At 37.6% G+C, this 13,090-nt stretch overlaps 1 protein-coding gene across 2 annotated transcripts; it reads right to left on the reverse strand.

The window, feature by feature from the left end:
- Positions 1-1,542: 1,542 nt before the first annotated feature.
- adcyap1b (adenylate cyclase activating polypeptide 1b) lies at positions 1,543-7,448 on the reverse strand. Of its 2 annotated transcripts, XM_027013207.2 has the most exons (5): positions 7,095-7,448; positions 6,591-6,695; positions 5,495-5,629; positions 4,900-5,004; positions 1,543-4,390 (listed from the first exon to the last, which is right to left on the reverse strand). In XM_027013207.2, the coding sequence occupies exons 2-5, from the start codon at positions 6,692-6,694 to the stop codon at positions 4,207-4,209; spliced, it is 528 nt and encodes a 175-aa protein (XP_026869008.1). In that variant the 5' UTR covers position 6,695; positions 7,095-7,448; the 3' UTR covers positions 1,543-4,206. The 2 variants fall into 2 exon arrangements, with proteins under 2 accessions (XP_026869008.1, XP_026869017.1); XM_027013216.2 differs by lacking the exon at positions 4,900-5,004 and having other exon boundaries at positions 7,095-7,445.
- Positions 7,449-13,090: the final 5,642 nt, after the last annotated feature.

Here is a 13,090-nt window from a genome sequence, read left to right on the forward strand (position 1 = left end):
CTTGCAAAGATCTTCAGATCTTCAGCAGAAGCAAGCAGAGCCCTTCCCCATGTGACTACACATTGTGAGTGATGACCAGCCCACTGCAACCACACTTTCAACAGTCTGAGATAGACTGATAGACTCATCCCAGGGAGAGAGAGAACGGGAGGGAGAGGGGGGAAGACAGAGAGGTAGGGAGTCAGGAGAGGAAGTGTAAGAGAGAGAGAGAGAGAGAGAGAGAGAGAGCAAGTGACTATTCTGGTAAAATCTCTGAACACTCACTGCTGGTGTAAGTGGTAGGATGGCAATAAGATCACTTCAAGTTCATTACTGCTAATATGGGGTGATGTGTGTTAAAGAGCTTTTGCTTTCCCTCTAGGACTGACGGGATGTCTTATCATGGCAGGTGAGTCAGGGACAATCCATCACAGGGATTGCCCTGTTCTGGAGGAGGATGAAAGAAAGCCTTCACAATGCTACACATGCATTGTATAGCGTGAATGCGTTCATCAGTGTGGCCCTTTAATCAACACAAAATTGTACAGAATTGTTGTTCTGACATTGGGTTCAGGTAACATAGTGCACAGCAAAATCCCCACAGCTGAACTGGAATCTCCAGTGTTCATCCAATGTATACACCTGGGCTAAGCATTTTGCTGTTCTTGCAGTTTCAGCTGTAAACCTTTGCCTGTAGTGCTTTCTTCTTCTTACCTGGTATGAAATAATAGCTGTCATACAAAAAAAAAAAAAAAGATATAGCCTCCGACGGAGGCAAGGAGGCACCAGCCCTCAGGAGGCAAGGAGGCAGGACAAAGTTCTTAACTGCATTAATAGAACATTTCACTTACCTCTTGTGATTAATTCTGAATGATAGCAGGTTGGAGGAGTAAACTTTCACTGTCTTGCGACAAATGTTGCAGAATCTTGCACACAACTTCCTTTTGTATTATATATTGTTAATTTTTTTACATTTAAGAATCATATTACTTTTAGATTAGTTACCATTACAGTCAGGTTATTTCATTTGAGAACATAGCAAAAGCTCTTTCTCCATCTCCAAGGAATGCTGTAAGCTGAGATGGTATTTTCAAATTTTCTCTCAATTGGTCATAATCTCCCAGTAGTAATTAAGATTTATTAATGCAAGAATGGTATATGAATGCTTTACTAAATTTTGTATGGGTGTTTATAGCTCTATAGCTCTACACAAGCATGCACATAAGGGCTAGTGTGATGAATATCTGTGTGTGTTGGGGGGGCTTTGTACATTAGCTAACACCTGAGCTGTCTGGAAAAGATGCCATACTATGTTGTGAATACTGTGAAGAAGTGAGTGAAGTGAGTGAAGAAGCATGTGTATGTTGTTGAATACCTAAACACCCGCGGGTAGTGAATTATCACTTATGCTTTCCTATAATGTCCACAAAGCTAGCTGCTCCCAATCGAGCATCATGGCGTAAGGATCTTATTATAAGGGCTAAACAGGATTGCTCTTTATTAAGAGTTAGATAAGAAAAGCAAAGGGATTTGTTTCAAAGATTAGACATCAGTTAGAAAATGTGTTGTTTACAAAAATTTATTCATACAAATCTTACAACACTTTTTTAACATTTAAAAATGTCACCCCCCCTAAGGAGTTATGTGTTAATATGTTGACTTCACTTTTGCTAATATTCACTTTTCACACATAATATTTCAGATATAGATCAAACTTTGACATTAAGGCTTTTGGCGCTCTCAGAAATGTACACAACAGGCCGGGCTGTGGGCTGGACTTCATCAGGCTTTCCACTAGCTGTGTCAAACAACCCTCAGGCGATGCAACAAGAAACAACACAAAACCAAGCTAAGCTTTTTGGGCCTCTACATAAGTTGGGATATAATGAGTCAGTTTACTGAGAAATGTGAAACAGAAACACTTTGCTTGCCACAATAACACATTCATTGAACTTATAACAGCCTAGAAACAGTTAATACTTTTTCCATTTACACCAGTTCAATATTAAATTGAATCACAATATAATGCTAGCCATGCTTTTTTGGCTGTAATTAGATATTGGTCCAAACAAATTTGAAAAAAAAAAGAGTAAAAATAAACAAAATATGGAGTTAGTGAAATGTAAGCTAATAGTCTGCAGCATTGTAGGGCCACTAAAAATTGCCATCCATATTAAGTGGCGATTTTTGTCATACGTTGTAGCAAGGCACCAGAGCCAAAAGCCATGCTGTCTGCCACACACTACCCTGTACATGCTCTCACACTTTCACACGCACACACGCGCGCATGCGTGCGCGCGCGCGCGCGCACACACACACACACACACACACACACACAAATACATACACACATACATACACACGCTCGCACGGTGCTCCCATAAAAACATCCACACTCATATAAAGCCTGGGGAACGATGCCAAATTGAAGGAAGATTCATGCCTTACATACATTTCACGCCTGGAACGCCAGGCTAGAGATTGAATCAGTGGGCAATTAAGGCCTGATTTTCTGTTGTATGAAAAATACTGAAAACAAACCACAAACAGTGGTTTAGAGCCAGCATGAAGAGGAAAAAACTTTTGATAATTTGTGACACCATTTGGTGATGATGGATAGAGGTTGTTTCAATATTCAGTGCTGCATAATAATTATCTTTAACTCAAATCTACATGGGCCAAAACTGGTTCATAAGTAATAATAACTTTTTCTGAGCACCTGGGTTCCCTGGACTCTTGGACACTTTACTTCCCCAGTCATCTCTCAGGGGTTCATTCCCTTTCTCAGTCTCCACACTTTCTTTAAAGAGATACACATTAACACAATGAGGTGGAGCTAAATGAAAATGGGTAAACAAACTCTAGCAGGTCTATTCAGAGGTATGCAGAAAGTGTCGTCTCTGTAGCAGTACTGCTCTAGAATCTAATGGGCACACAATCAGCGATAGTCACACGTGAGACCTTACCAAAATACATTTTGAGGCTGAACTGGCTTTTGACTATTTGTTTTTCCCAACAGAAAAAAAAGAAACAAAAATTGCATTCTCTATATTTCCCCAACACATACACGTCTACATTAATACACAGTATTAGAAACAAATTATAGCAGTACAAGACAGAAATGGTGCAAAACCATGAATAAGGTCACCAAAAACATGCCTACAACTGATAAGATGACATGCTATTTAATAGCACACTTTAAAGTGCCATCACAACATGCAGGTTTCTGAAAAGGGGTTGGGGGTGTGTTGGGGGGAGGCGGGTTATTTTCCATTCGGCTTGTCTAACTCTGCAATAGCCTGCATAACCATGTTGAGCACTCTTACAAAGACAGGGGAAGCAGACTGAGCTACTGGAATGGAAGTATTTGAAAAATAAGCCATTCTTAAGCACATGGGATACACATGGATTACATGAGGCACACAGAGGGGGCTTCCACATGCATGCATACATTACGTATCATGCATTTAGATGTAGGTGATATGACATTTGCCTAATGAGCTTTGGAGACCAAGTTTAACCAGATATGGATAACAATATAGACTAAATTACACTTTCAGTCAATTCTAGTCAGGCATACTGATTCACAAACACAGTTAGGACAGTTATTTTTAATGAGCCAGACAGGTGACTCACAACAGTGTAATAAGGAGGGACTTGTGCTGCCGTCTTTGCCTCGCACCCTGACCCCTGTTGTATGATCACTACAGCCTGGGCATCACAGGGCCTATGTTCACTACATCCCTAGGCCAACTTTGGATAAAATAAAAACTCTATCATTTTATTTGTTTACAAAAATAAGTATAACATTCAGAACTTTGATTGTCTTTTTAAAATCTATTTATTTTCTGCATATGATGAATTTGAAAAGATATCAAGCGCATAACGTCCAAGGTGCACAATTTTCATATATTTTTTCCTAATGTTTTTTTTTTTTGTTTGTTTGGTTTTTTTTGGTAAGTTTTGATTTCAACATATAAAGCTATATACATTAAACTAAACGACTGATCACCAAGTATAACTGTGCGGTTTGAAGTGCTTTTGTACAAAAAGAAAAACAATGTTATTATTAAAATAATCATTTTAATGGCTTTACTTCATACATAAATACATGTTTAAAGAACACAGGCGCGATCCACTGATTAGTCACTTATATTAGAATGACTTTGATCGTAGGACTGAATGTACACAAGAGGAGGGCAGCTGCGAGCTCTTTTTTTATCGACGCTACAAATAAGCAAAACGGCGTCCTTTGTTTCTAAATCTTTGTCTGTACCTTCTTCCCAGGACTGCTGCTAGATATTTTTTGACGGCCATCTGTTTTCGGTAGCGACTGTAACTGTCGGTGAAGATCCCATCCGAATGCCTTTTTGATAATGGTTCCGAATCTTCCTCCTCGCTGCTTCCCCCACTGTGAATATATTCACTGTATTAGGCTGCCAGCTAGCTCTCACAATTGCTACAAGTTAACAGGTTTCAGTATAGGTTTAAATAATTCTTGTGGTTAAAAAATAATCAAATATTAAACACTTAACACATTTTCGATAAAAATAAGAACGAATTCACTTAAAATAGACACAAGAAGCATTAGACAATCCTTATAAATTATGCATAAGAATAGAATGTATTCTGACGCATTGGCTCGCGACATTATTTCTCCTACACATAATAAAAGCCACTGGTGAATCATAGTTTGCACTGTCAATATAACTTCTTAATTTATTTTTTGGTAATTATCCATGAAGTTGACCGCCGAGGCGAGCCGACAGACAAAGACACTAGATACCGGAAAAAAAGAAAAGGTGTCGTAGACATAGAAAGAAAAGGGAAAGTCAAGACAGGACGACGAGAAGTCACCTCCATTGAAAAGAGGCGAAAACAAAATGACGGCAGATAAACGCTTAAAAGAAATGCCCTTACCCTACACGAACTGCCATCAGAGAATGCAGATATTTTCGTGCTGATAACTGAACCAGGATGTCCCTCAAGGCTCTATCTAATAATCCATCTGCATGCTTTTCCGCTCTGAGATAAAACGCCAAACACATATCATCAGTAACCGAAGAAAAGAGGTGAAACACCACAGTAAACGTTCCGTTTATGATGTGCACAAGGTTTAGTCTTATGCCAGTCACGGTCAAACGAGTAAAAAGTAGGCTGCCTAACATTACTTTCAACTCCCTTGATCAATCAGCCAATCGATCGTCTGCCTCTCATTTTCTAAATCTGTATGTCCGGCTCTCTGCCTCTGTCAACTCTATCTATCTATCTATCTATCTATCTATCTATCTATCTATCTATCTATCTATCTATCTATCTATCTATCTATCTATCTATCTATCTATCTATCTATTGCTACATTAGATAAATAGCCACTTTACATAACAACAACAAAAACAAAAACAAAAAACAAACATTAACTCCAATAAACAACACAAGCAGACATAAACGGAACAACATAAATTAAACGGAATGAAACTGATCTCTTATTCATAATAAGTAGGTGTTTATTCACCTTTTCTCCGGCGGATAGTATAGTGTGTATACGTCGTCAGTCAGAGAAGGAGAACTTCGTATAGCAATTTGATCAGTGTCAAAGCCAAGGTCGCTTAACGAGTTCCCGTCCTCGTCAAATACGTCATTTTCTAGTCTGAAATGAGAAAAAAATGTGTCGCGTTAGTTAAATGTCCAGTTAACAACTGCGGCGCTGCGGCTGATCAAATTTGTAAGGTGGGCTTTTAGAAAATTAATTTAAAAGCAAATTTTCATTTTTCTTACATTTTATTGTTTTATTTTTGATGTTAAAAACGATAGGAAAAAAGAGGACAAATAGGATGACGTAAAGTCACTCCAATGCTGAAAACACATTTATGGAATTTTAGCCTGATTTTGACTATTCTTACCAGTGTGCATACACCATGAAGCCAAACGTACTGATTTTTAGTAACAGAATTAGTTTCCGTAGTTCGTTACAACCATTAAAATGTACAAACAAATGTTAGAGGCACTTACTCTAAAAAATGGTATTTGCTGGTACAAAAGCCAAAGATATTTCACCTAACCAGTTCACGCCGATTAGGCTGCAGTCAAAGTACAGAATTAATTGTGGAAATGGTCTCCCAGCCTTCTCAGTCGTTTTGATTCTGTTTGCACAGTGACGCCACTCCACCGTCATCTTACGGGCCACCCGCTACATTCACAGGCTTCTTATTTTCAAACAGAGTAACCTGCTCTGCGGCTGCACGTCCCAGTAGAAATATTCTTTAGCTTGTAGTGTTGCGCTAGACAAATGTATGTGTTACTTGTTGCCTACCAAAACGACCCAGCCCCCAGTAGCAGTTAACTGAATTGTTATCAGTCGATTTTTATCAAATCATATCATATCGTGTTTGTTTCCTTCCAGTTACCAATCAGAGACTTAGAAGAGGCAATCGTGCAGTTGTAAGTAGATGAAGGATTCTAAGATAACCTATTCAAAAATCACCGCCTTGCCTTAATCAACCGTTAAGGTGTAAAATCAAACACCTGAAAAGCTAAGCATGAAAAAGAATGAAGAGCAAAATGAAAAGAACAAAATGTTCGCCACAGAACGTGAAGTGGTGGCTACATACCTCATCTTGGGGAAAGCCACCCCAATAGACGTGCAGTAGGCGCTGTAGTGCATTAAGATTCCGTAGATGAGCAAAGCTAAAGTCGCTTTACTAGATCTGGCCATGCTGAAAAGAAATATTAAGAAGTTAAAAAATTCATATCTTTCAACTCACGCTACATGTAACAGGTCTTAAACATGGTAAATTTGTGTATTCAATATTTTAGCACGAAATTCTACAGTCATATTTTATAACGGAATGAACTTCTCCCGTGATAACGTTTCCAGAGAAGAAACACAGCACCACCAATTGTTTAATTTTCTAAAATCCATTCACGAGTTCAGGTACGAAAAGTTTAAGGAATGCCATGCATGCGCGACAGAATCCTCCTCCGATGAGACGATAAAACCGATAGTAATTTAAAAATAAAAAGGAAAATCCGAAGCTGTGAGTTTCTTCGACATGATTCCATGGTTTATGCCGAAATCAACCGTTTTTGTTGAAAGACCGAAGATGGACACGTACCTATTGTAGGGTCGGTAGAGAGAAATGCTGTCGGATGCGGATCGGGTGCGGCTGTGACTGTGTGAGAGAGAGCGGGATTTTTCTCACGGCACCTCTTCCCTGAAGCACCACCGCCGTTTTCTTATGTGCTTGTCGGTTCAACCAACCCGATCACTTTTATACAATAAGTACTATAAACAAAATCACCTTTGCAAACAAAAAGTCGACGAGGTTCGTTGTAGGCTTGCTTATTCGTTTGTCTACATATCTTTTTCTAAAACTTTTCCCCCTCTGATTCCCTCGGATTTTTATCCATGAATAGCGAGTCTTGCCTTTTTTTCAATAAGTCGCATTAAGTATGCTATAGACGTCATCAACCCTTCCTCCCGGAATATAATAGTACAGTTCCTTCCTCGTCGTTGAGCAAGTCACTCTCATATGCCACAAATGGAACTTTTCATTAAAACTTAATTTTTATAGATTGGGCAAATTGCAACTTTTTTCAACTTTACACGACAGTCATATGAGGTTATATTACACTGGGCGTTTTCGAGGTCTCAAATAACATCATTTAATTCCATACAGACATTTTGGTAAATTATAATATGCCACACTCTAACAACGAACTAAATGGTAGCGAACATGATACCTTAAACGAATCAGGTACAAATCGTGGCTAGAAAAAAGGGCAAAACTAGGGAGCTCTCCACACTTGTGGTGCTAAGATTTGGACGTAACACTGAAAATATATTATTTACCTACAAATATGTTAGGTTGTCCTGTTAATATATCAGACGTAGATTCTAGCCTATCTCAGACAAATGATAATCTTTTCTACTTTTAGAAAACATCATAATCTCATGCTCGTGCATGTTTATCAGTCATCTTCGGTAAACATCACTCTTAAGATAAGTCCAACAATGACCTACGATACAGAAAAAATAGTAAGTAGGAAAATTGTTGGTAAAATATCCACATTTCTTTTATTTAAAGGTATTAACCACATGCCTACTTGTTTTGATTACTAATTTGTACATCTATTAGCTAGTTTGTTACAAAATTAAAATATATGAGTATCTAAACATAAATATCATATATATATATATATATATATATATATATATATATATATATATATATATATATATATATATATATAAACAGTTTATATACATATATATATATATATATATATATATATATATATATATATATATATATATAAACAGTTTATATATATACATATATATCTCTCTCTCTCTCTCTCTCTCTCTCTCTCTCTCTCTCTCTCTCTCTATATATATATATATATATATATATATATATATATATATATATATATATATATATATATATATATAAACTGTTATGAATATAAACTACTTTACTGGTTTACTGGTTGGCTCACGTTCACGCGTGAATGTACGTCGGTCAGGACAAATCGAAGCACGAACATATAACAATTCACATTGACGTTCCGTGACCTCTGACGTGGTGTGACGAACACTATGAACATACCCACTCATTCGTTTTCTGTTAGTGATTTAACTAGAGTAGGAATTGCATCGTGGTTCTTTGTCACTGTGTGGTCTTACTTTAAACACATCAAGACCGCCATCGTGTGGTTGCGACTTGCAGTTGCTTTTAAGGCTACATCTCGCAGCACTTAGCTGTAGTCTTAGAAGTCTATCCACTCTACCTAGCCACAGTATTGATCTGTAGGATAAAGGTATCCGATAATTAAGGCTAGAGTTAATGTTAGATTGAAGTGTCCGATATATTTTGCTACTCATTAAGTGACATTAATTGAGGTCCTATGAATGTTGTATTGAATTTGTTAAAAGATAATCTAAAATCTGTTATAAAAGCATCACAGTAGACTTCATCACAGTCCATTCTGGATTTTTCTGACTTTGCTTGCCAATACAATTAATCAAAGTAATAGTACGTTAGGCCTAATAATATTTTAATCAATTGATTGATTGATTTTCTTTATTACCAATGCCAGAATGCCCTGACTCAGGAACGTATGACCTTATGGGCTACAACAATTGCTTAAAAATATAACATTCTTCTATTGTTATCAAAAGTGGCACACACTGCCAACTCCTGAGAACATGTGGTTCTCTCAACTCCTCATTAATTAAGGGCATGTCATATTTGGTTTTCTGCAGGAATATTTGTTGGGTGAAGGAAGGATTGTTACAAATGGCTCAGAATGAGTCACATTTGCTACATTAGACACTGTCAAAATGTTACACACAGCTGTTGTGATGCTGGTTCGCATGTAGTTCTACCCAGGAGGTTTGTGATAGTATTTCTTGTTGTTACACTTCTGATGCCTTGAATTTTAATTCTCTCAACTGATTTAATGTAACATCTCAACATCTGTTGGATTTTCCCTCCGTTTCAATCCTGTACTTTGAAGATTTATTTTCAAGGATGAACAATATCCAATGTGAACAATATTCAGAGCTTCAAATCTGCTATTTCTCCTTCACTCAAGATTCAGGCATTATTACACATGGTACATAAAAACACACATAGTGGTGTAAGGGGGGTAGGTATTCCAAGGAGGATTTAGGAGATTATATAAACCATCGCTCATTTAACCACTTGCATAAAAAAGACACACCACCTATTTTCCTCATTCGGAACAATTGCTGACAATATCCACTCTGTTATAGAACCATGCACCATCTATGGGTATCATAGTCCTCCATACACTGTTAGCTAGACATCACTAAAGCCGGCTATCAAAAGGAATTAATTCTTGTGAGATTGTCGATAATCTAAAACATTTTCATTGATTGCCTACTGATTAGAACTTTTTTGCCTACATATCTTGGTTTTGCTTGTCATCAAAACTTTCAGTGATGTAAGATAGATGCAAAAATAGTGTAAGATTTAACCTGCAGAGATAAATCGCTCAAGCCCTGCTAATTCCCTGCCCATTGAACTTACTGGTGCATAATATAGATTTTTTTATTTACTTTAAACTTCACTTTAAAGGATAATAAATCATCCATTGCAGAATAGTTAAAAAATTCAGGTGTACTGGTAACTTTTTGCTTTCAGAATTAAGATGCTACAATTATTTCCTAAAATAAATTTGGTGTTCTAAAAGCTATTGACTATTGTGCTGAGATTTTCTTCTCCCTCTTTATGCTCTTCTTAAAAGTAAGTGAAGAACTAAATTCTTAAAGTAGAACTAGAAGCAAGCTTATGGGTATTAAATGCACAAGTGTAAGGTAATATGAATGCTCCTCTGCTAAAAGGACCCTTTTTGCTTAGTATTTCCTAGGGTTATACATTATTGACTTTTTTTTAAAATGTTGAATTGTAAATTTTAAGGACATGTACTGTACACTCATTTCACTCACCAGTCATTTCATTTGGTACATCTACATCATGTCTCCCAGACTCTGATTTAGTCTAAAATATGAAGTGTAAATAGAATTAATATTATTTTTTGTTTCACTCTAAGCAGACATATCCAAACTCAATTTTTAGTGTTTTATTCTTATTCTCCTTTTTGCCACTGGTGTATTTTCATCTGATTGTAGCCTGTAAAACTGTTAGAAATATGTACTAGTATGACAGCCACAGCTATTCTTGTAAAAAATATATTGCCACGTCAGTTTAACCAAATTTATCAGCCCATTTTTGTTAGGTTATTTAATGACAAGTATGGCATGTAACTGCGATGTCAAGTACATGAGGTACACGATCCTGTTATTTCAGACCTGTCCGTATCCTCAGTATCGGTCATTTTTTACCCACTGCGCGCTACATTCGGGCTCCTTTTACCTCTTATAAAACGAACTGCAGGATTAATGTTATAATGTTTTAATATCACAGTGATTGACAGAGTCAGTAAATGATCCCTTATAGTCTGTGGAAAATGAGTTTTCACGCTTTTTCTCAAGCATGGAAGAGCTGGAGGAAGCATTTCCTTGCCAAGGCCTTCTGAGAAGAGCGACACGTCTGGTAGCTTTAGGTAAACTCTAAACGTAGCCTGATAACGGCCAAACAGAAGGTACCGGTACTATAAGCGCTTTTATTCAATATCAGTATTGCTGGATTAAAGATGTGTGAAGGATTACAGACACACGAGTCATGGATTTAGACAAAATCTAAAGTCTCCTGGTTTATATTATCCCTATACAGATATTTGTTCCTTCAAATATTTCGTAGCGACCGGTGAAAGCTATCTTATGTATTACGCGTGGCTCCCACGTAGCCTAACTTACACCGATATCTCTTATCCCATGCGAATGTGTCATACACACTGCAGAGATCTTGTGGTAAAATGTCTTTACGACCATATGTTCTGACATGTTCGTAAAGCAGCTTTACCACGAGTTAAGTAAATCCGTTTTATGAGTCGTCTCCAGTCCAGTAGATGGCGCACTCATGAGCTTATCCATGGCAAAGCTCATGTCTCGTATCAACGTTTAACAATTAATCGCCATGCTCAAGTATAAACATTTCTAACAGCTTTAATCGTATATTCTTAGTCACTGCCTACGTTTTGAGTGACTGAGTGGTGACACGACTGGGCTAGCTAGCACAAGAGCTTTAGTTATAGACAAGTCCATTGGTATCAGTCTTTTTTTAAAAAGAAAAGAAAATGAATACACAGATCTGCAGCCGGAAAGTCCAACAAGCAGGAAGATATTGGAGGCGCATAGTATTGCAATGAGCAATCCCGATATTACCGCTGCTTCCACACCGATACTAAATTAAGCAGTATAACAATCCTTAACAAGCAACATAAAACAGCTAGAATCCGGTTTCATCAATACTTTGGAGAACTCGCCGCACTGCTATCAAATACATACCCTTCACATCATAATTTAATTGTCGTATTTTACATTACAATACCAAGTTATTCTTTAACAATTAATACTATATGTACCCATCATACATGATCCAAACTCTAGCTACTGAATAACCGCGTCTAAAAAAGCTCTACCACCATAAAGTTCACTTCAAAGAACAGAATCCCCCTCGTCTGGTGGCCGTCGAGACACCCATGAAGTTAGAAACTCCGTCGTCTGACTTGAAATCACCATCTTGCCACGAGCTGCAGTAAACCTCAATTAAAATGCATTAGATGTCCTAATCAAGGCAAAGTCCGTGCTAGGCACCATGAAGGCCCCCAGAATGCAACCACCAACTAAACCCCAGCAGATCCAACCCTTTTTACAGGTCCGTCTGCTATGCAGAAGCGCCCTCCTTAAACCTACTGCCAACTCAGATGATCCTCATTTCATGACATCGCTGCAGTGGGCGCTCGCAAACCCTGCTCACATACTCATGGATCACAGTATTAGGGAAAAAAATGACTGAAAACTTAAAGTCTGAGAACCCCTGGAAGTGTTTATTTTAAAAATCAAGTTATTGTATGGTCAGTCATGTAACTAGAAGTAAGCCAACAATATTATTACTGAAATATGTCAGTACTGTGAGTTGTTAGTCCTAAATGGTAATTCATATAACATGTGTTTTTAAGACGCAGTTGATTACTATTACTATTGAGACTTGTTTGAGTTTCCCTAATTTGTTTCGGCTTTATAAAAAATATTTTTTGATAATTATGAACATTGTACTCCAAATTATTACTGATTATTACAGCCTTCTTCTAAGACGATGAAAATATTTGGGAAGGTTGAAGATTCAGCCAAATGTCCTGAAGGTTTTTGATAAAGTGACCGTTCTAACGGTCCTGAATGTTTGGATCAAGAGACCGTTTTAACGGTGAACTGACGTGGGGGCTGACCATTGCAATATGTGGAAGTCAGCGCCATTTACTGCTGAGTGCAAGCTAATTTACCAACAACAATAAAATGCATTGTGGCAAGTGCTCGCTTGTGACCTGGGCCGATTCGTGGGACTGAGGTCCGTCAATCAGTTTTAGTGCAGCTAAGATGCATACATGTAGCCGACAGATAGGGGGCGCCCAAAGACAATTTAAACATTAGCTCAATAAAATCGCCAACGTTACACTATAC

Source organism: Electrophorus electricus, chromosome 19, assembly GCF_013358815.1.
Source record: "Electrophorus electricus isolate fEleEle1 chromosome 19, fEleEle1.pri, whole genome shotgun sequence".
NCBI lineage: Eukaryota > Metazoa > Chordata > Actinopteri > Gymnotiformes > Gymnotidae > Electrophorus > Electrophorus electricus.